Source organism: Quercus lobata, chromosome 10 (assembly GCF_001633185.2).
Source record: "Quercus lobata isolate SW786 chromosome 10, ValleyOak3.0 Primary Assembly, whole genome shotgun sequence".
Classification (NCBI taxonomy): domain Eukaryota; kingdom Viridiplantae; phylum Streptophyta; class Magnoliopsida; order Fagales; family Fagaceae; genus Quercus; species Quercus lobata.
The window spans coordinates 32,310,647-32,334,988 of record NC_044913.1 but is presented as its reverse complement, the minus strand read 5'-3'; the positions used below and the strand labels follow the sequence as shown (position 1 = coordinate 32,334,988).

The 24,342-nt window shown below is 35.3% G+C and overlaps 1 protein-coding gene across 1 annotated transcript; it reads right to left on the bottom strand.

Annotated features, from left to right (window-relative positions):
* Positions 1-19,993: 19,993 nt before the first annotated feature.
* LOC115965863 (NAC domain-containing protein 86-like) lies at positions 19,994-23,444 on the bottom strand. The gene is made up of 3 exons (XM_031085154.1): positions 23,272-23,444; positions 22,575-22,852; positions 19,994-20,575 (listed from the first exon to the last, which is right to left on the bottom strand). The coding sequence occupies exons 1-3, from the start codon at positions 23,426-23,428 to the stop codon at positions 20,291-20,293; spliced, it is 720 nt and encodes a 239-aa protein (XP_030941014.1). The 5' UTR covers positions 23,429-23,444; the 3' UTR covers positions 19,994-20,290.
* Between the last annotated feature and the right edge of the window lie 898 nt (positions 23,445-24,342).

The window sequence follows — 24,342 nt, the reverse complement described above, 5'->3', positions numbered from 1 at the left end:
ATAATCTTCCACAATTTGTATTTAATATTTTCATTACCAAGTTGGAATCTCCTTGTAGCTCAAACTGATCCTGTAAAATGAAGTTATATGTATTATAAAAGTATTATTATATGAATTTAATATGCTTAGTGACAACAAAGACGAGTTAGACGTTATCAATGTAAATTTACTGTGATATTTTGAAGCACCACATCTCTAGTAGTAGCATTAACACTTTTCCAATTTTTCACGTTGTACCTGGACAAATTACTTTGCATTTGTATGCCAATTTCATTGATAAGCTTGCATGAATTCTTCCCAATAGGAGCATCATACTCTGCAGTTATACGTATTGGCAGCTTACCACTTTTTTCAACAAGTACCCGTATTGCTAAACCATGTGTTGTTCCACAGGTATTTCTACTAGTAGATCCTATTTAGAAATTATCAATGTTAAAAAATTATACATTCCATGTACAGTATAGCTAAATTATATGAAGTATAATCTCGTGCAGTTGTAATTAAGTATGTTCTATGTAATTACTAGTCATGTTAGTTAATGCCCCGGTAGCCTACGCCTCCACACTAAAAGAACTTCAGGTGGGAGGATTTGTTTCAAGAGGTGTTTCCATAGATTGGACCACCAGGATAGATGCCTCACCTCGCGAGCATGTAAGTCGTACTGGTGTCACCTATAAATAACAAACATATATATAATGGAACAACAAAGTCATTACAAATAATGGAACAACAAAGTTATTATCTAATGTGAATGCTTAGATTTGTGTTAAAACACAAGAGCTGTTTAGACTCCCAAATTAAAGATAACGGCTCGGTTGATTTTACTTTTACTTAAACTAAGTGCGGAAAAGAGTAAATGCGAGCGTACAAACAATATAACTACTCTAAGCCATATTCAACAAATCACAGTAGTAAAATGAAAGCTAAAAGAGTAGGGAAGAAGACTGTAAATACGAGATAACACGTCGATGTGTTATCGAAGAAGAAACCCAAGTACTCGGCGTAAAACCTCTCAATTGTCCTCCAAGCGGTAAATTGATCCACTAGACAATCGGTTGGGATACATGAATAGTAAGAGACCCTCCAAGCCTAATCTACCCAATGAATCTAAGCCCTCCAAACTCCTACTCCAATAAGACTTCTCAGAACCGTGTCTTGTCTAGCTCTCCGGATTCCGCAATACACCCTATTGCATCAGCCAAAGCTTGGCTTCTTCCAATGCTTCCCAACAGCACCAAAATCTCACTTGACACTCAGAATGGGTGTGGTAAGTGTTTGGGCTATCAACCTCTCAAGGATATGAAAATGGAGAGGTATGAGTTGAGGAAAAACCACAATAGATTGTGTAGAGAAATATGGGTATAACAATCTTTAACTCTCAAGGATAGTGGCTAGGGTTTTCTCTTAGAAGTACTCCTCAACATCTATGGGTAATGAGGGTATATATAGTGTGGGTACAGATAGTATGTATCAGATATGATTGTTCAGCAAAACATAATGTTTCGCGGGTATCTCACGGGAAGGCTTTACTCGCGAGACACTTGCAAAAACCAACTGTCTCCATCAAATCCTGACTCTTTGCAATCCAGTCATGTGCAAGGCACATGCGTCACTTCGCAGGAAGCCTACTCGCGAGCTACCCGCTAAAACTGCTTTAGCCTTCAATTGCCTTGAGTCTTCACACACTCTCTCTCACACACAACCCTTACAAATAAATCCCACATAAAATACAAGGTACATAAGATTGAACAAAATCACAATCAAATTTGGTACGGAATTAAAGCCAACATAAACTAGTTCTAATTTACAACTTTACAATCTCCCTCTTTGGCTATTACGTGACAAAACCCCTAAAACAGACTCTAGACATAGACGTGAGTTTAGGAATAGTGGCAAAACTCACTCACACCTAATCTAAAAGCTGTGAAGCACTTGTATGTATATACCTATAACCTGAAACACTCGCACACAATCAAAACTTTCATTAAACTTATGACAAGTTGAATACATGGTACGTATATAAGCAAGTAAAATGCAATTAAGGTAGTAAACACTATATAGATAGTTTAAGCATATCTTGATCATACAAGAACAGTAATTAAAGAATGACTACAATGATTATTTAGCTAGGAAGTGATCATCCGGACACGCAATGCAATAAAGACCAATTTGAGGATCAATTGCATGTCCAACACACAACCAATGCAAAATACACGAAATATTTGCATCAAGGATACAAGATCCTACAAGGGTGCAAATGTGTGGTACAAATGTGTGGTACTTAAGATAGTTTAGAAACATCTAAAAGTACTAAAAAAATGCTACAAAGCAATGAAATAAACACAAGTACTAAATATTAAACTGAAAATTACAATGAAAGTACTTAAGCTTTAAAGGAAAGCAATGTAAATAAACAAACAACAGTTCTAGCTTCTCTTCCCCCTATCACTACACTCCCCCTATCAATGACCATCTCCCCCTTTTTTTTCATGGAATAGCTAGTCTCCATGTTCTTCTAACTTCCTCTGAACTTGGTCCAACTGAGTCTGGAGAGATGTGAACTTTGTGTCAAAGCGAATGTGTTAGGAGTACATGATGGTAGTTAGTCCGGATATTTTGGTATTAATCTCTTGGATAGTGGCCATGATGTTGTCTAGCTTTTCATCATAAGCATGGAAGGTAGAGCTTGAACTTCCCAGAGTAGCATGGCTCTCTTGCTTGGTGCTCTTTTTGGTGTGACTTATACTTGCATTGAGAGTGCAGATGTTGATTGGACTCGGCAGTGGGTATGGGTACTCATCTTTCGAAGGATATATGCCTTTGAGCTTCAAGATCTTTGAGATAAGAAGACAAAAGGGAATATAGTTCCTTGAAGCAGTCTATTCAGCTGTTTTTGCCAAGATGTGGCAAATATGAGAGCACACATCAATCTCCTTGTTAGTGATCAGATCATGTAGGAATAATGCTCGATCGAGATTCATGTACTCGGTGCTTGACAAAGGATAAAGGTTGTGAAACATGATTGTCGTGAGTAGCCTCAATTCGGGAGATAGGGATGCCACACTTACTGATTTTCCATTGGGTGAGAACTCCAAGCTATCCTCCTAAGGCCTCTTGAAGAACCTCTTCATCCGGGTTTAGATCATCATATGCCAGTGGTTCATTAAACATTGGCCATTTGATGTGTAGGATCTCTGCCAGATAAATCGGTGCTACTGAGAAACTTTTTCCTCTAACCCAACATTTGAGCTCCTCTCCTTCAACAATGGCATTAGCAAAGAATTCTTTCACCATGTTCTCGTAGGCATCATCAAGGTTCGAGAGTAGGTAGTTCCAATCCTTGGTGGCAAACCATTTGGGGATTTTTGTTTCAAGAAGAGACGCCTGCTCAACTACCCTTTCAACCAACAACGGAGCTTCTCTAAAATAGTTCTCATAATTCTGAAATGCAGCATAGGATTTGAACTTGTCAGGATCAAAAACTCCTATCGGTGATCGAGTCTTCTTTGGCCTTGGTTAGAGGTTATCAACATCAATCACAGGCTCTTTGCCTTTGCTGTTGCCTCTTTTCATAGCTGACGTCTTGAATGGAGACATCTACACACATAATCATAAAGCAAGAGAAAAACAAGTGCAAAAACACAAAAACAGGAGCAAAAACTTGATTAGTGTCAAGTTAGTCCAAAACATAAGCACAAAGACTTAAAACAGAACACAACAGTGTTAAAATAACATGCTTTAAATGCTAAACCATATGAATATTACCAAAAAGAAAAATAATAGCAACTATGCATGTGTGTGCATCTAGTGTGCATGTGGTGTGCATGGTGTGTGCCTAGGTGATACATGGCAAGGCATGGTGAGGCACAGTTGGGCAAAGTGTGTAAAACACACACCTAAAGATCAAAACATGTTAAACAAGTTCAATCAAGGGTAAACCCAAAAATTGGAACTCATTTGAGTCCAAACCAACTCAAAAATGCCACTTGAGCATTTTATCAAGCACATGGAATGCGACACTACACTACACATGTGGGCAATACATGAACATATGAAAATATGCCTAAATGCAAGATCAAATTGACACAAGGGGCCAACACAGACACAAACAAGTCAAATGGGGCAAAGCCCGATCAAGATTTTGTAAAAAGTTTGCCCAAAACCAATAAACCCAACCCTTTTTTTTCGAAAATTCCAAATTCAAGACAAACCTAGAATTTTTCTGCATAATCTTAAGAAAAGAGTGAAAAGATTGTTAAGAAACATACCTTTGAAGAGATTTTACAGAGATTTGAACTTGAAATTGATGGGTTTTGAGTGAAAATCAATTTGGGTTTGAGAGAGGTTCGAGTGAGGCAAAGGGAGGGAACTGAAGAGTGTTTTAAAACTCTGTCACATCAACCCTATAAAACTAAAAACACGTGTTTTTCGCGGGTTAGATACTCGTGAAATTACTCGAGAAAAACACATCTGAAGCACAAAGCTTTTCGCAGGAAGCTTTTAGTCGCGAAATAGTCGCGAGATAGTCACAAAAGTTTGTCTGAAATTTTGTGTTTTCCAGTTTTTACCTTAAGCTCTTTTTGTAGGAAGTGCTTAGTCGTGAGCTTCTCGCAAAAATGCCTCTGAACAAGTTTTTTGAAGAACAACACAAAAATGCATTTTGAACAAAAAAAACTTAAAGCACGAAAGAATAAAAACACTTTAAAAAACATATAAAATACTCAAAAATCTTTTTGGGTTTGATCGACAAGCAATTGAGCATACACATCACATTTGATCGTGTATAATCACACAAATGAAATAAGCATTAATTGAACTAAAGCTTGTGTGTTGTGGGTGAGTATCAAATGTGGAATAGTCCTTAGTCCAAAGTGAAGCTTCAATGATCAATTCAATCAAGTCATACACAACCGGTACTAAGTCAAGTGGTCTATCTCAATTATAGAAGTGAACATATATGACCTCCTACAAGAAAATGATTACAAATCTTAGAAGCTTTTCATTTGGCTTCTTTACAAATCATAACATTTGATCATTTTTGAACAATACATCTCATTTTGAGATTGGTGCTTGAAATTTTTTGATACTTCAATATTGAGAATGAACCTTTGGCTTTTTGAGCACCATTCATTTCAGTAAAAAGTCACTTTCACTTTTTCCTAGTCAAATACTAGTATGTGCGACGGCTTTTGCAATTCATTATCTCTTTTCATTTTGAGATTTATATTTGTTGAGCTCTTTAAGCAAAAACATAAAATTAAAGTGGGAAGAGATATCGGCACAAGTCTATGCAAGTATCAAGACCAACAAAACTATTGACCAATCATTCATGACAAGCTTGAAGATCGATTTACAACAGTCACACATAGATTTAAAGATTTTTCCCACATAGCTAGATGTGCATATATAATAAGTTAAGCTCGTAAATGCACCACGCCATTAGTATGAAGGTACTAAGCCAAACTCACATGTGATATACACAACACAAGCGATCAAACTGTTTGGAGATTTTTCAATTTTTATGGGATTTTGAATTTTTCAACACACTAAAAAACAGAACATGTAAAGTAAGATTAAAAAAAAAAAAAAAAAAAAAAAACAACAAGTACAAAGCAAAACTTGTAAAAGAAAACATGCTATAAACCAGAAGCAATTAGACAAGAGGATTATATATGTCATGATGCATGAACCTATGACCCTAAACATCAAAAGTATTAATGCATGAACATAGAGAGTGATCATGCATAAGTACCCTTCTTCACCAACTCTTTACGAGTGTTTTGGGTGAGAGCCTTAGATGGCGGGGTATGTCCAACATAACTTTCAAACCTCGGAGTGAAGCTAGCAAGGCATAGTGATATGTTCTTCAACATTTCCATAACGTCTCCAATGAGATGTCCTTCGCTATCTCCCTTAGCTTGTGCTCCCTTTGGTCTTCTTTTTGAAATTTCTTGACCACGCATAGAGTCAGCCTTCTTGAGTGCATGAAACTTGAAATAGTTTGGCCTTGTGTGCCCTTATACGCCACAATGATGACACACATGCTTCACTTGAGGCCCCCTTTGATTTTTGGGTAATGACTTTCCTTTTTCCTTTGGTCTTGCACCAATGGTTCTTTCTATAGCAGCAGTGGTCTCAATCTCAGGCTTCACCTCTTTGAGTTTCTCTTCATTCTTGGCTAATACAAACCTTACTTCCTTCTTGGGTTCTCTACTAGAACTTCCTTCTCCGGTATAGCCCAAACTGGTCTTACCATGTGAAGATTTTTGAGAGGACAGCACATTGTCAAGTTTCTTGGTGGAGATGCACTCAACCTTGACATTTGCTTGAATAATTTCAAGTTCAAGGAACTTGATCTTAGAGTAAGCTTCAACCAACTCTCCCTTGAGTCCTTCTACTTCACACTTTGCTTCCTTGAGTTGCACAAGTATACACCTATGTTCTTCTTCAACCTTTTTCATCTTTTTCACAGCAAGGTTCGCAACTTTGGCGTATTTGTCACAATCTTCCAGCAGAGAATCATTTGCTTCTTGAAGGTTGTTTTCCCTTTCATTTTGGCACACGTCTTCATCTTTCGATTCTTCAATTTCCTCATCCTCAGAAAGATTACCAAGTTCATCAACCAAATTGCTCAAATCATCCTTTGAATCAACGGAGACAATAGCCATAAAGGCCCTATAATTTCCTTCACTATCACATTCTCCTTCCGTATCTGAATTTGAGCTTTCAGAATTGCTAAGGGTAGGGGCAAACACTTTACCCTTCCCTACACTCCTTCTTGAGATTTCCATGACCGTTGCATTCGTAGCACACGATTCCTTGAGGGGATTGAGAATCCTTCCCATCTCTCTTCTTGAACTCCTTCCTATCACCTTTGGGAGATGAAAACTTTCTTTTGCTGAACGACTTCCCACTATTTTTCATCTTTAGAAATTTGCGAAAGTTCTTTACAAGGAATGCTACCTCCTTCTCCACATCATCTTCTTCGGAGGAGTCATCCATTCTCTCGGTGATGGTTTTGAGAGCAAGTGATTTGCTCGACTTGTGGGAAGGCAGTCCAATCTCATATGTTTGGAGAGATCCAATGAGTTCTTGGATCATGATCTCATACAAATCTTTACTTTCTTCTATAGTTGTGACCTTCACACAGAAGCTCTCCGGTAAGGACCTCAAAATCTTTCTCACCACCTTGGCATCCTTAATCTTCTCTCTGAGATTGATCTTAGCAATTAGGATTTCATTGAGCTTGCCATAGAATGGATCAAATGACTTATCGTCACCCATCTTGAGCTTTTCAAATTTGTTGGTAAGCATCTGGAGCTTTGTGTCCTTAACTTTCTTGGTACCCTCATAGGTAGTTTCAAGAATCGTCCAAGCTTCCTTGGTAGTCTCCACATGCAATATCCTATGAAATTCATCAGTAGACACACCATAGAATATAGCGTTAATAGCCTTACTATCTGCATTTGCCAAAGCAAGAGTTGCCTTGTCCCATTCAGACTTAGTTGTCGTGGGTTTAACATACCCATTCTCGATGGAGTCCCATATCGACTCATCTATAGCACATAGGAATGCCCTCATACAGACTTTCCAAAATGCATAGTTGTTCCCATCAAAGAATGGTGGAGCATTGAGCGATTGTGATTGGTTTATGACAAAGGCGTCTAGGATCACACTTAGCTAATAAAACCACAGCAAGTGTACCCGCTCTGATACCAATTGAATGCTCAGATTTGTATTAAAACACAAGAGCTGTTTAGACCCCCAAATTAAAGATAACTGCTCGATTGATTTTACTCTTACTTAAACTAAGTGCAAAATAGAGTAAATGCGAGTGTACAAACAATATAACTACTCTAAGCCATATTCAACAAATCACAACAGTAAAATGAAAGCTAAAAGAGTAGGGAAGAAGAATGCAAATACAAGATAACATGCCGATATGTTATCGAAAAGGAAACCGAAGTACCCGGCGTAAAACCTCTCTGCCACCCTCTAAGCGGTAAATTGATCCACTAAACAATCAATTAGGATACATGAATAGCAAGAGACCCTCCAAGCCTAATCTACCCAATGAACCTAAGCCCTCCAAGCTCCTACTCCAACAAGGCTTCTTGGAACCATGTCTTGTCTAGCTCTCCAGATCCCGCAATATGCCTGATTGCATCCACCAAAACTTGGCTTCTTCCAATGCTTCCTAGCAACACCAAAACCTCACTTGACACTTAGAATGGGTGTGGTAAGTGTTTGGGCTATCAACCTCTCAAGGATATGAAAATGGAGAGGTAGGAGTTGAGGAAAAACCACAATAGATTGTGTAGAGAAATTGGGTATAACAGTCTTTAACTTTCAAGGATAGTGGCTAGGGTTTTCTCTCAGAAGCACTCCTCAACATTTGTGGGTAATGGGGGTATATATAATATGGGTACAGATAATATGTATCAGATATGACAATTTAGCAAAACAAATTGTTTTGCGGGTATCTCGCGGGAAGACCTTACTCGTGAGACATTCGCAAAAACTAGCTGTCTCCATCCTATCCTGACTCTTTACATTCTAGTCATGTGCAAGGCACATGCTTCACTTCGCGAGAAGCCTACTTGCGAGCTACCCGCGAAAACTGCTTTAGTCTTCAATTGCCTTGAGTTTTCACACATAATCCTTACAAATAAATCCCACATAAAATATATGGTACATAAGATTGAACAAAATTATAATCAAATTTGGCATGGAATTAAAGCCAACATAAACTAGTTGTAAATTACAACTTTACATAATGTAATAATTCTAATAACATTAACATCTATTGTAGCAAACAATACATCACATTTATAGTACCTTGTGGATTAAAAAATTAGGTGACTCATCATCATTGTCTTCGTCACCAATAGGTGGTACATAATCATCATCTACCACAACATTAGCTTTACTTCTTTTCCCTTTTGCATAATTAAATTGAGCAGAATCTTTTAGAGAAGTTGAGATGTGCTTCAATCCCAAAGCATTAATTCTTTCTTGGTTTTGCCTCATTCTATCCAATCTTGCCATCTTATACCTCGGTATATTATGAGTGTATTTGGCCTTTTTGGGCATTTTTTGAAACTATGTATTAACATGAAAGATAAGTACATTTGCTACTAACTTAACATCATAGTCCACACCATTATCCATATCAAGCAATTCACAAGTGCAAAATTTGAACACAATTGCTACTAACTGAACACAACAAATGACCACATCAATATCCATATCAAGTTCAAGATAAGTACAAAACAAATTAGTTCAATTACTACTAACTTTACATATCATAGTCTACACCATTATCCATATCAAGCAATTCACAAGTGCAAAATTTGAACACAATTGCTACTAACTTAAAGCAATAAATGACCACATCAATATCCATATCAAATTCAAGATAAGTACAATTACTACTAACTTTACATATCATAATTCACACCATTATCCATATCAAGTAATTCACAAGTGCAAAATTTGAATACAATTGCTACTAACTCAACACAACACAACAAATGACCACATCAATATCCATATCAAGTTCAAGATAAGCACAAAACTTTAAAAAAATTGCTACTTAGACAAGTATAAAACTTTAAGACAAGCATACAACATTTAAGACAATTGTTGTGAACTCTACATATCATAATCCATATCAAGATCAATATCAGGTATGTCGTCATGCTTTTCATTTTGATTAGCATCTCTTGAAGTTCCACCTTCAGGAACAACTTCAATTTCAGCATCACCCATACAATACTCAATAATATTTTCCTCAACATTGATAGGGATAACATCAATAATCGCTTCTTGTTGGAATGCGTCACTATCTTTTGTATTATCATTGAATTCTCCACCCCCAACTTCCAGGACATCAAACACTACCCTATGTTGGATGGATTGCACAATTTTTCAAGGTTCACCCAATTTGGTATCTTTAAGGTAGAAAATTTGCCTTGCTTGACTAGGAAGTATAAAAGGGTCATTTTCATATCACCGACTTGTAACATCAATGCTTGTATAGTGTGCATTGGTTCTTATAGTTCTCCTTCAACCATTGGTACTAGTATTGTACCATTCACACTAAAACAAAACAACTTTATGGTGAAACACATGCTCTAATTCCCAAATTTTCACACATGACCATAGAAGTCATGCATTTCTCCCTCATGGTCCCTTTCGGCACATACATCACTGTTTTGGGTTACACGATGATTGTCTAGGTCTTTTGTATGAAACTTTACACCATTGACCATACAAATTGTGTACTCCTTCACATACGGCTTAGGACCATTTGCTAATGACCATAACTATTTAGTAGCTTCTAATGACTCGTTAACTTTCAATTTATTCATCTATAATGACATACAACAAGTGATATTAATTAGTAATAACCAATGACAAAACTATTTAAATGTTTAATTTTTATTAGTGTGTGATTAAATTTCAAATGTCTTACACGTTCTTTGAACCACTTGGAAAACTCTTGTCATTGGATTTGAGTTATGGCTTCTCCAATAGGATTACACAATGTGCTTTTGTGTTCATTGTTAAAAATAAGGTGATTTATTTTCAGCTAAGCATTACAGATAATATTCAAAACTTGATCAAACAATATATGCATATACTTTAAATAAAGCTCTAGCTCAAGACTATTGTACAACAAGTACCAATGAGTAGTATCAAGAAATGCACGAGACAAGTTGCCATCATTTTGCCTACCACCTGTAGGTCGGACAGTCTTTGTAAAAACTATCAATGCTTCACTAAATTCACCAAAATCTTCATTTCTTTTTCTTCGATTATGCACAGTTTCGATCCCATCAATATACAAAGACCAGTTGTTAATACATTCATTAAGAATGTAAGCCTCTGCAATTGAATCTTCTGGTTGAGCTCGGTAGGAAACGTATCTTTTCAATTTTCCAAGGTACCTATGAGGAAAAAAAATTTGGAGTATGTGATTTTATACCACATGGGAAAGATGCAATTGATGGATGCATCAAAGGATCTAATTACCTTTCAATTGGGTACATTTACCGATATTGTATCGAGCCTCCTAGAATTGCTTCTCGAGGCAAGTGAACAGCAAGGTGGACCATAACATCAAAGAATGTTAGAGGAAAGAACCTCTTAAGCTTGCATAGTATAAGAACTATACGTTCTTCTAGTTTCTCCAATTCATTCCGCTTTAAGGTCCTTGAACATAAGTCTTGGAAGAAACTGCCCAACTCAAACAATACAATACTAATGTCTTTATATGCAAACCCTCACAACCCAATTGGAAGAATTCATTGTAGTAGCACATGATAGACATGGCTTTTCAAACCAGATAATTTACCATTTTTTGCATTCACTGACCTTGATATATTGGCTACATAGTCATTCGAATACTTGACTGATTTCAAAAAGTCATAGAAACAATCCCTTTCATTTGGGCTTAATGAAAAGAAAGCCCGAGGCTTGTAATATGATCCATCAGGACATTGTTTCAAATGCAACATGTGTCTAAAGTTCATATTTTGCAAGTCTATCTGTGCCTTGTCAGTGTCCTTGTTTTTCCCCCCAATGCCTAACAAAGTACCGTAAGTACTCTCACTAATGTTCTTCTCCACATGCATGATATCAATGTTGTGCTTAAGCTTCTTATTTTTCTAGTATGGAAGCTTGTACAAAATACTTACCTTTGAACAATTTGGCTCTCCAGTGAGTTGTTTCTTCTTGTTACTTGGATGCTTTCCTAAAATTATATTTGGCATTCTATCTAGCTGCTCTTATATCTTCTCCACTGGTAACTCTAAAGATCTCTTCCATTTCTCCGATAAACCATTATGCAACCAACTATGTCTCCAACGATTTTCCATAGGAAAATAAGTTAATATATCTAACTTTACTTTTCAAAGCTTCTGAATCTGGTTCATCATTGCAAGTGTAACAAGAATGATAACCCTTTATCCTCCACCCAAACACATTACTAGATCCAGGATAGTCATGTATTATCCATAACAAAGTTGCACGCATTTGAAAATATTCTTTACTATAAGCATCATAAGTTTCTACACATTTTTCCCACAACTCCTTCAACTCGTTAACTAATGGTTTCAAGTATATATCAATCTCATTTTCCGGTTGATAGGGACCAAGAAATAGCAAGGACAACCTAAAATATGGCTCCTTTATAACCAATCAAGGCAGTAGGTTATAGGGGATAAGTATGATAGGCCATACACTATAATTGTTGTTCATATTCCTAAAATGGTTAAATCCATCTGTAGCCAACTCCAACCTTACATTTCGAGGTTCGAGGTCAAAATTAGGATGTTACAAATCAAATTCCTTCCACTCCTCATTATCAGTCGGATGCCTCATTATCCCATCGTCCACACGTTTGTCTATATACCATCTCATGTCCTTACCTCTTGGACTGACATGTACAATCTCCTCAGTCTCGATGTCAATGGGAAGTAACACAATATCTTATGAGGAATCTTCTTACCTAGGGCATGTGTATCCTTGTACCTAGGCACCTCACACACTAAACATTTATCAAGGTTTTCATTTTCCTTCCAAAATAATGCACAATCATTTTTGCATGCATCTATATGCTCGTATGACATGCCCAAGTCATGTAATATCTTCTTTGCTTCATAAGTTGACCTTGGAACCAAGTTATCTTTCGATAAAACCTTTGTCAGTAATCCTAGCATCATATCAAGTCCCTTATTACTCAAGTTGGTCATTACTTTTACATTCAACATCTCAATAACAAACTTCAAGATACTATAATCAGTGTAACTCGGATACAACTCACACTTTGCATCTTCCTCAAATTTGTTAAAATTACGCACTTCCTCATCTTCAGTTGCATTTCTTGGTTCCCCTCTAATTCGATCATCTACCAAGGCGCCGATACCATCCATATGATCACCATTCGACATTTCATTATCATGAATGTTCTCATTTAATACATGAGATTTTTCATGATTATATTAATTAATGTAAGATTGCATAATCCTACAATGAAGCAAATGGATACGCATAGTATGAAGAGATTGTCGATAGCAATTCACATAATGAATACACGAGCATGGAATATTACCACTCAAGTCCGCAACTGCTCTTGCAAAATTAATAAATGCATTGACCCCTTCAATATATGGATGACTTAATCTACCATCAGGTATTTTAACCATTGTCATCTAACTTTTATCCATGTTTGACTACAATTACAAGGTGAATGCTACTTTAGTAAAATAAGGACAACTCATATATAATGTATTCTAACATCTAAATCTATAAGCTACTTAGATAAAGTTCTATCTCATTCATGAATGTACAAGTCTATATTAATACTTAAAAAAATAAACATTACACACTCAAACACTCCCAATATGAATTTAAACCACCTTATAACACCATGCCCGCTTGCTCCAACACAACAACCCACCACAAAACCAATCATAAACATCACAAGTATAGAGTGTTTAAAAGTATTGAAATCAATCAAAATTCTATTCATCACATCTAATCAACAAGGTCCATTCACATTTACAATAAAGTAAAAACACCCAATATGAATTTAAACCACCTTATAACACCATGCAAGCCACCCGCTTGCTCCAACACATTAACCCACCACAAAACCAATCACAAACATCACAAGTACAATGCTTACAAGTATTGAAATTGAATAAAGTAATATTGATCACATCTAATTAACAAGTTCCATTCACATTTGCAAGAAATTAAAAACACTCCCAATATGAATTTAAACCACCTTATAACACCATTCAAGCCACCCACTTGCTCCAACACAACAACCCACCACAAAATCAATAACAAACATCATAAGTATAATGCTTATAAGTATTGAAATCGAATAAAGTAATATTCATCACATCTAATTAACAAGTTTCATTCACATTTACAAGAAACTAAAAACACTCCCAATATGAATTTAAACCACCTTATAACACCATGCAAGCCACCCGCTTGCTCCAACTTAACAACCCACCACAAAACCAATCACAAATATCACAAGTACAATGCTTACAAATATTGAAATCGAATAAAGTAATATTCATCACATCTAATTAACAAGGTCCATTCACATTTGCAAGAAATTAAAAACACTTTGAATATGAATTTAAACCACTTTATAACACCATGCAAGCCACCCGCTTGCTCCAACACAACAACCCACCACAAAACCAATCACAAACATCACAAGTATAGAGTGTTTACAAGTATTGAAATCAATTAAAGTATTATTCATCATATCTAATCAACAAGGTCCATTCACATTTGCAAGAAACTAAAAACACTCCCAATATGAATTTAAACCACCTTATAACACCATGCAAGCCACCCACTTGCTCCAACAATATAATCCACCACAAAAATAATCACAAACATCACAAGTATAGAGTTTTATAGGTATTTAAACAAATTTGACTTACTATGATCAAGCTAAGCGTACAAGTCTGATTTGTTTGCTAAGCTTTGGTCTTTGACTTTCACAGATCGAAGCCTCTTTCTATTCCCCCACAGCAACCCAAAAAATTACTAATCTTGTCATCACATTCAACAAAAAACCATTAAATTTCTTCTAAAGTACATAAATAAATGAAAAACACGGTCCAATTATGGCTTAATTGACATTTGGTTATGAAGCTAAAATTATTAAATATATCATAAAGCTTCTGCCTTTTTGTTCTATCAAACACTCCTAATTAGTATTTACTTTTGATCAATCAACTCTTTATTTGTGAGTATTCAAGATTTTTTGAACACTTGATTAATCTTTTGAATGTGTATAGTCACTATCCATTCAAATGATTGATTACTCTATATTGAATAAAGGTTGTAAATTTAGATAACTGGCTTCATGTGATTTTTAAGACCCAAATATGGGTGTACTACACTTCTATTATACATTACTCCTATAATCATATAACTTTACATCTATTAATCATAAATTCTTGATTATATATATATATATTTATAGAAGTTTTGGCATTATTACACAAATGGTGTGTCCACTACACCTATCTAATGCACACTACTTAGAATTCTTAGCTTGAACTTAATAGATGTGATGTATGGGGAATACCAATTCCTTAATTCTTAAGACGTATATGTTTGTTTTTAGCCGACAAAGTTGAAAGATTCACTCTTAAAACCTAACAATAGGCAAGATACAATGTATCATATAGCATATTAGAAAAAGTAAAATAAAATAAAAGATGAAATTGTCATGATTCAGACTCTTTTTCTAAAACTTCTATATAAAGTCAATTTAGCATTATGAAAAACTCCAAAGTGTTGGTGTACATGTTTTCAAGACTCGTGATCAATAAGGTTAGTTTAAGTCTCTTAATCAAAATACCTTGGAATCACTTAAAAGAAATTCATTCTTATAATTATGTTTTTGAGATAATCCTTATAATAATTTAGTGTGTATGAAATGTAGATTATATTTATGAGCAGTGAACACTTCTATTAAAGAAAAGCATTATGAAATTCACATTAAAAAAAAAGCTATAAAAACACTCCCAATAATATGAATTTAAACCACCTTATAACTCCATGCAAGCCACCCGCTTGCTCCAACACGACAACCCACCACAAAAACACTAATCAACATCACGATATATAATGCTCACAAATATTAAAAACAATTAAATAGTATCCATCACATATAAATCAACAATATTCATTCACAATTCAAAAAAAAGAAAAATCCCACTTCACTCACAATATTCATTCACCTTAGTCATATGCCAGAACTCATCTCCTTGTGCACGAACAATACCACCCTGCATTATTATGCAAAACAATAAGAATTTGTCAATCCTTATTCTTCAATCATGTAACTCTAAGCTAAAATTTTTGAAAGTGCCAAACTATATTTCAGAAGAGCATAAAGAGGCCATCTTATAGAAAGCCCCCATATATTATGCCAAATTGCCAATGCCAAGTTAAAGGAATGCCAACAAACTTTCTAAATAAAATAGTAATGATAACAACAATAACATCAGCAGTGACTAATATCAACTCAACCAGCCAAAAATTGACGAGAACCAAACACAAAACATTCTTGCCTTGACCAATTTACCATGTCTACAAAATCCCAACAAAGAAACATCACCAAACCAAAAAATCCATCCCATTAGAAGAAACTAACAAAAAACCCATTACAAGAAACTAAAACAAAAACCCATTACAAGTAACTAAATACTATAAATTCATAATTACACTCACAAATCTTAAAATTACTCAAAACCCATTCTACAAAATCCCAACAAAGAAACATCATCAAACCAAAAAATCCAACCCATTACAAGAAACTAACAAACAAAAAACCCATTACAAGTAACTAAATACTATAAATTCATACTTACACTAACAAATCTTAAAATTACTCAAAACCCATATCATTTAAACAAATCCAAACCAAATTTTACCAAAAAGATTAAAAAAAAAAAAAAAAAAAAAACCCTTACATTTTTCAAATCAATGGAAAGAGAAGGTAAGGGAAGGGGGGAGATAGAGGGAAGGAAGAAGGGATGTAGTGGAGAAAAAGGGGGAGGGAAAGGTGAAAGAATGAAGGGGTGGTAGTGGAGGAGAGAGGGAGGGGTGAAGGAGAGAGGGAGGGCGAAGGAGAGAGGGAAGGATGAAGGGGAGAGGAAGGGTCAGCGGCGGTGAGCTCGTTGGCGAGCTGGCGATGACGGATTGGCGGCGGCGAGCTTGTCGGTGGGATGGGTGAGGGAGCCTCTTAGTGGGTCGGCAGGCTGGGTGAGGGAGAGAGTGAGGGAAAGAGATGGGTTTGTGGGATGAAAAAAGAAAAAAGAAAAAAAGAAATGAGAGACCTGGTTGGTATATGTACAAAGTTTTTAGTGATGAAATCAGATTTGTCACTATTGCGTACTGTAGTGACGAAATCAGATTTGTCACCGATAACGTTACAAAAAATACAACCTCAGTTTCAGCGATGACTGCTTTTCATCGCTATTTCTCACATTCAGCGACGAAATCGGTTTTGTCACTAATAGTGTGACCAACAACACCTTTAGCGACGAAAAATTTTGTCACAAAAAACTTACACTTTTAGCAATGAACAAATTCGTCGCTACAGATGAATTTAATTTCCCGCCATAGATGAATTTAATTTCCCGCCTATGCTTTCGTTTGGTGCCCTTAATTCAACACAATATATAGCGACGAAATCTAATTTTCGTTGCTAAATGTTACTATTTTTTTTTTTAATTTATAAATAGCGATGAAATATAAATTTTGTCACTATATGGTACTTTATTCTTCACTGAAAATACATTTTGTTGTAGTGAAAAACAAGAGTCAATAAATAATAATAGTAAAAGACATTCCTGGATTTTTGGTAAATTGACTTTTATTAAATGAAATTTTAGCAAATTAAGCTCTCCAAAATGAAAATCATCACAAGCCCTTTCCAACGACATCTTATTTGGGCAACTCTGAGGTTGTTTGCTTATAATTCAATAAATTGAACTATAATGACCCGTTGTCACTTTTAATTAGCCAGCAATTTTTTTTCCACTATATCTTGCTCATTTTAAATTTGATTTGGGCCTGTGAACTATCAAATTGAAAATGGATAAATCATCTATGACTTGGACCATAAATTTTCTCACTCAAACAGTCAATCCTTTTTCTTTTTTTTTTGGGTCAAAAAGCGAGGTTAGAATGTGGGTTAACCATGGTCAATCTTGGTCAACATTCAAACAATGGTTGAAAAAAAAAAAAAATTTAACATGGAAAGATGAAAATTCTCATTTAGGAAAAAAATTGACTTGGTTTGATTGTTGGTCAACTTGATCAAAGATTGGTAAAAATGGCATTTTAGTCATTTTGACTTTGAACGTGAAAAATGAGATAATCCATCGTCCAATTGGGATAAATTCTGTTGTTTTAAAAAATTTCTCAGTCCCATGATTAAGAAGGTAATTTTTGCAATTTTGTTAAAAATGAGATTTTGGTACGCAAATTGAGCAGACAAAATACAGCATAAAAACATGGATCTTCAAAACCATGGGCTAGTTCAGTTGATTCAAGAAGTTGTAACTTATTTCTTGTACCTTCGAGAAGCTGCAACTCTTCTAGCTCCTCTTTGACATAGAAATCAGCATCTTGGTTTGTAACAATAGTTGTTGGTTCTTGGAACTCAATTTGATCTCCGAGTTCCATTGAATCAAGAGATTGTAACTCTTCTTCAGCCATGTTCTCAACATCCTCCAATTTTGAGAGTTCTTCTTTCATAGACTTGTGAGATTTGCATAAAGCCTTGAAATTCTCGAAAACTTTGTTGAACATTCTCTGCACTTTTTGTAAATCTAATTGTAAGTCATCTTTACACGTATCAAGACCAATAGTTCTAATACCACTTGTTAGGAACCTAGTGGTTCCTAATGGGATAGACAGGAATTGTAGGGGAATGTATGGTGTTTGTAGGGGAATTGACTTAATTATGTAGTTGCAACTTCATTTTCTGAATACCTAATGTAAATTGGACAATATTTATGCATCAAGCACTAAATCTGTTTCTGATTTGTATTGTAGTTTATGCTTGAGCTTTTGGTAAGGAATTCTCTTCATGTTCTATTCTTTCTAGTCATGTATTTGAATTGTTTAGCTATTCCATGAGTTCTTTCAATGATTACAGTCCAATCAAACGATGTTTCCTTTCTTGTTCATTGATTTTGTATGCAAGTGACAGCTTGTGTACTTGATAGTCCTTTAAGTTTTCTTGGTTGTGTATATTATTTCTAATGCTTGGACCAAAATTAATCCTCTTGGTAGTAAAAAAATCTTGAGTGTCTTTTTCTTTTCTAATTAAAATTTCAGCATCGAATCATGTTTATGACTCATTATAACAACTTTTGCAAAGATGAGTCGGTCATGGCTTTAGATTTCATTTACGTCATCATGCTACCGCGGTCTAAAACATATTGGAACTTTATGTTTAGCATGTTTTAAGTCCAAATATGTTGGTTTATGACTTATGGAATCTTTAAATTGTGTGTACCTTAAGCTCAATGAATTGGTTTAAGTGCCTTTAAGCAACTATCTTGAAATTCGGTTGTAATTCGTTATCCTAGTTACCGTTTTGTGCTTGTTTAGTTGTTGCCATGGTTGTCCAACCCTTAAATTATCTTAAATAAATTTGTTAATACAAGTATGAAACTCAATACAGCTACGTGATTTGGTCATTGACAAAACATAATTATCAATATGATTTATTTGTTAAGCTTGCTTTGGTAGACAGTAGTAAATCCTTGATGTTGAATTCAATATGTTTCCTTTTTGCCATTTCGAATTTAAGAATCTTGCTTGCTAACTCAGGCATTGTAGGTTCCCATCTCAAGCATCCATTGTTCCATGATTTTTATCCATATCTTTGATTTATGCTTCATGCTACAAAAGCCTAGTTGACATTCACTTAATTGAGAGGAGTATTTAATGACTGTACCCTATGCTTTGTTTGTGTGATACTTGCCTCATAAAATATTTTGGTTTTCTTGTTATCATGGTTTCTTTTTGGTTTGGTGCATCATGTTATTTGATGTCTGCACGTTGCATTTTGGGAACATCATTGAGGTGGGATTAGGGTTTTCTTGATTTTGAGAATTTGGTGGTAAAATGCATCTATAAAATTATGCCAAGGTAGAGTTTGGTTTGTTCCAAGTCTTCCGATTCGTCGGAAGGCACATCATTATCAGGCTTTTACAAATAACAAAGACTATTTGCTCCAAATTTAATTTGTCGCACAACACCACCGCAAAATCTCAATTTTTTCTCTAATGAATATATGTATGAAGATTTATACCCGGCCCATGCATTGGATACATAAGACTCTGAAGGTTAGAAGACTGCAAATTAGGTGGTGTATATATACCCGGCCCATGCATTCGGCCATTCTAAATATCAAAAACAACGATAAGTAACACTTATGTCCTTTTATTCCACAAGTAACACCCAAATTGCCACGAAGAAGAGGCAAATCTCAAGAGAAAAAAAAAAATTAAAAAAAAAAAAAAAAAACTCTCCATAGAGTCATCCGATAAATTGACCCTATTGAAGCAACCCAACCAAACCATCAAATTCAATTAGAGATAATTAATCTACATATGAAAATTGAAAAATCTTAGAAACTGTTTTCGAATAGTGTCTTATTATATCCAATATTTTCTTTTTTAATGTTATTGGCCTCCAATCGTGCATGCTACTAGATGGTTTAATTTGTGAATGCCACGCGAGAGACTTCTTCACCACCACCACCACCCACAGCTGCGTTAGAAGAACACCATGCATCGTCTGTGATGAACTGCATCCACGAATCATCTTTGTCTTCCTCATCCAAGCATGATGATGATGCCATGGTAACATCTGGAGACATGGTTTCATACTCATTTATTACACCCTGTGAGCTCTCAAGTAATGATAAACTACATTGCCCTTGCTCTTCTACTTCAGAACAGATTCCATTTTTCTTGAACACGCGACAAAGCGCATACGTATCCTGCAGGTAACCAATTATTATAAGTGTATCTAAAGCAAAATGCTTTACGTTTTATACATTTTTGTTTTTCTATATGACAAGTGTTGTGAGAGAGAAGAGAGCGCGACAGAGAGGCAAATAAAGACTAAAGCTGGTTTATTAAATTGTAAGTCTTCTATATATATATAACATCCTTATGGATATTATTTAAAGCCTGTATCCAAGGCCAAATAAAGTTTAAAGCAGTCAGTCAATAATTGGGGCTGAAACTGATGCGTAAATTGTTACTCTAACAAGAATTATTGTATTAGTATAGAACTGAAGTAGCAGAAAATCTTCCATCTTTCGTATAGTCAGTGGCTTCCTCAGTGCTTGTGTATGTAAGACTAATTGTTTAACTATTACAATAGGGTGAAGCATTGCAATACTTTTGCTTGTGAAACCCATCATATATGTTGGAGAGAATAATTCACAATGTATTGAAATTTCTAATACAATATATTGATTGAAATCTTTTAAATCCAAATCCATAACCCTTGGAAAGGATACATTTCTTGCTACAATACATAATTAGAGGATGAATAATTTGATTGATATCGACTGGCTTGTTGTTTTAATGTTTGGAATAAAGTAAAAAGCAGCCGACACCTTCTTACACCGTGAAAGTGATAGGGATGACGCTTTTGGAGTGCATAACAATAGTCATAGAATCTACATTTTGTAGATCAGAGAATATTAAAAAGTTGATAAAATAGATTAATAATATGGTTTGAGCTGGGATTCGGGTCATTCGGGGATGGTACTTTTGTCTTACTAGAGAAAGACAAAGTGAAGCAACACTTTGTCACTTAAGAGATCTAAGACCAATGCAAGCAACGAATATGTCAGGCATTTTTGTTTATATTATAAATATTAATAAAAAAATTACAAAGGAGAGAGAGAGACCCTAACTTTGCATGCACGTCATGCACTTCTCACGTTACCACACACGCCTTATCTATGTTCAGACTGCCGGTAGTAATTATTAGGTTTAATTGTCATTGCTGCTGTGGTTGTAATTAATTAAACAGTGATCTAGCATATATAATGGCAATTGGTGAAGCTTCAGCTTTCTTTCTGTCCTTTGGTATAAAAGAGGTGGGGGAGAAAAGCAAGGAAAAATGCTTTTCTCACCGGGATAAGCATCGGACATCATGCTTTTCAAGTCAAATAGTAACATTTATGTGGAAAATAAAAAAGTGTACTAGTAATAATAGAGTGGAAATCGTAAAGTAAAATGAAGTGAATAATTTTCTAGTAATATAATTACTATTACAATGTCTTTTGCCCAAAATTAGAAAAAGAGGGTAAGAGTTAAGATGAATTTGGTTGGGGATTAATGCTAAAAGGAGTATTGACACAAGAAAACTCACTTTGGAAAATGGTGCCATGAATGAAATGCTTTTGTTGAAAATCCTTATGAATTCAATATTCGTTACTAGTTCATCACTTATCCGGCCAATTATGACCCAAAAATACACAGAAATGTGAGATAAATTGAATTTCTCAATTCATCACAACATTGGTCTTTAGGAGGGGTATTTCCATGCCACTGATTAGTTTTTTTGCTGTTGGAGGAGGCGGCTTGGAAGGATGAAATTTTCTCCATCAAAAGCAAAGTATTTTGATCAAGAGTATTAATAGATGTGGATTTTTCAGTTCTTTTGTTCTCCATGTTGCAGTAGTTTAATTAGTAAATCAAGAAACTATTAGTTGATCAGCCGAAGTGTCATCGATCGCACTAGAAAAAGTGCATATTATATTATATATGTTGTTGTTGATGATGATGATAATGAATATAAACCTAATATGGGACAACAATATTTTTAAGAGCCATAGTGACTAATCACAGAGCAGCGCCATATGTGGAACAATGTTATTACTCTTTTAGATTGTCAGTGCATTTATCAATAATATTATCAAGGATCAATAATACGGTGTAAGACCACAAAGCAAAAGCATGCATCAAGAATGTAGGTACCTGAATTCCGGAGGGGTCCTCACATTCCTTGTCGTCAAGGCGATATTCATGCATAACCCAGTCAGTTCTAATCCCCTGAGGCGCTCGTCCTCTGTAGTAAACCAACGTCTTCTTCATTCCAATGGGTCGGCTCTGGCATGTAACCCTTCTGTCCTTTCCAGTCGACTTCCAATATCCAGCTCGAGTTGCTCTATTTGTTCTAAATCCATTTGGGTATTTTCGATCCCGGGGTCCAAAGAAGTACCATTCTGGGTCTCTACTTGGTAAAAATGATTTTTCTACAATAATTTATAGCAAAATTTCAAACAAACATAGAGTATTGACTCTTATAATAGCAATACAACAAACACAATTTTTATTTTTATTTTTATTTTGTTTCTGAATGAATATCGAATACTTAATTCAGTAAAATAAGAGGAAATCTATAAAGAAATAAAGAAAGAATGAAAGAAAGAACGGCATCCCAAGACATGGCAATCTTTGATGGCGGGTGTCAAATTAATGAATGGACTTTCCTGCTTGCTTTAAAAAAGACAAAATACTAAAAGAACCTTATGTATGTACGCTATCATCTGACTGGTACTCAATAGAATGGCATTCTGGTGCTTAATGCAATCTAACACAGAAACCATACAGAAAAAGAATCAAAGAGATAAAAAATCAATATTGAAGTTGGGTGTGAGGTGGAGGATCATACCTGCTAACTCCCATGGTTCGCATTTGTAGAGATCAACCTCAGGAATAATGTCAAGTTCGATTTCTTGGCCGTTGATTTTCCTCTTGAGATAATAATTCACAAGCTCTTCGTCGGTCGGATGGAACCTAAAACCAGGAGGTAGTCCGACCGGTGCCATTTCTTTCCTTTCTTCTATCCTTGTAAACTCTTTTCTCTTAGCACTACTACCATCATGATTTATATACAAAAGGATTCAAAGTCCTTTCTCTTTGGGTCATTTTCACTTTCTCTTTTACAGATTCTCAGACAAACTTCCTTCTTTCTTATACTACCTCTAATAATGCTTCAGGTCCAAGTTTCTCAACAAAATGCACTACTAATCCTGCTCTCCGCTCATTAATTAACTGCCTTATTTTCATGAACAATATTTATAGGCTAATACTGAGACGGTCTAGCTCCTATTACTAGCGGTTTGTGTAATATATACGGTAGAAGGGTTAATTGTTGGACCTAATGGAGTATACCATTTGCCGAAAGACATGATTCTTTACTATAAACCTATTTGTTTTCTCAAATCTATCAATCTCTATTTGTTTACTGAATTCCAAATTTTTATTTACAATGAACCCTATGCCGGGCATATATAAAGACTAGGAGCTACGAGCTACAGTTTACCCTAATTGGGCATTGCACTAAATTGAGTCTCTTGCGCCATTATAAAATAAACTAATATAAATTAATATCTTTAACACTCCCTTCAAAATCAAGGTAGAAGCTTGCTGATGCCTTGAGTTTAAACATAAGTTGCGTGAAGATCCTTGAAAAGTGACATCGAACTTAATTGCATGGATGATAGATTGGCACAATGTAAAATGAATTTGTAAGTGGGTTGGTGAATTTTGGGTATATTGGACCCAAATGGGTTAATTTGAGTTAGGAACCGTATATGAGATCAAGTTTGTCAGACTGAAAAGAGGACTCTGCTAAGGTGGTAGATGGCATATCACTAATATGGCAAGTAAGATACACTGGGTAGACATAGCGTGACCTAGCTAGCTGTGACATGTGGCATTAGCCTCATGGAAGTCTGAA

Excerpts from the sequence above, each read along its gene's own strand:
- LOC115965863 (XM_031085154.1), bottom strand. The coding sequence starts at position 23,428 with ATGGCACCGGTCGGACTACCTCCTGGTTTTAGGTTCCATCCGACCGAC. Across the intron at positions 22,853-23,271 it reads CGAACCATGGGAGTTAGCAG|AAAAATCATTTTTACCAAGT; the intron begins GTATGATCCTCC and ends AAATTATTGTAG. Across the intron at positions 20,576-22,574 it reads AGGACCCCTCCGGAATTCAG|GATACGTATGCGCTTTGTCG; the intron begins GTACCTACATTC and ends GGTTACCTGCAG.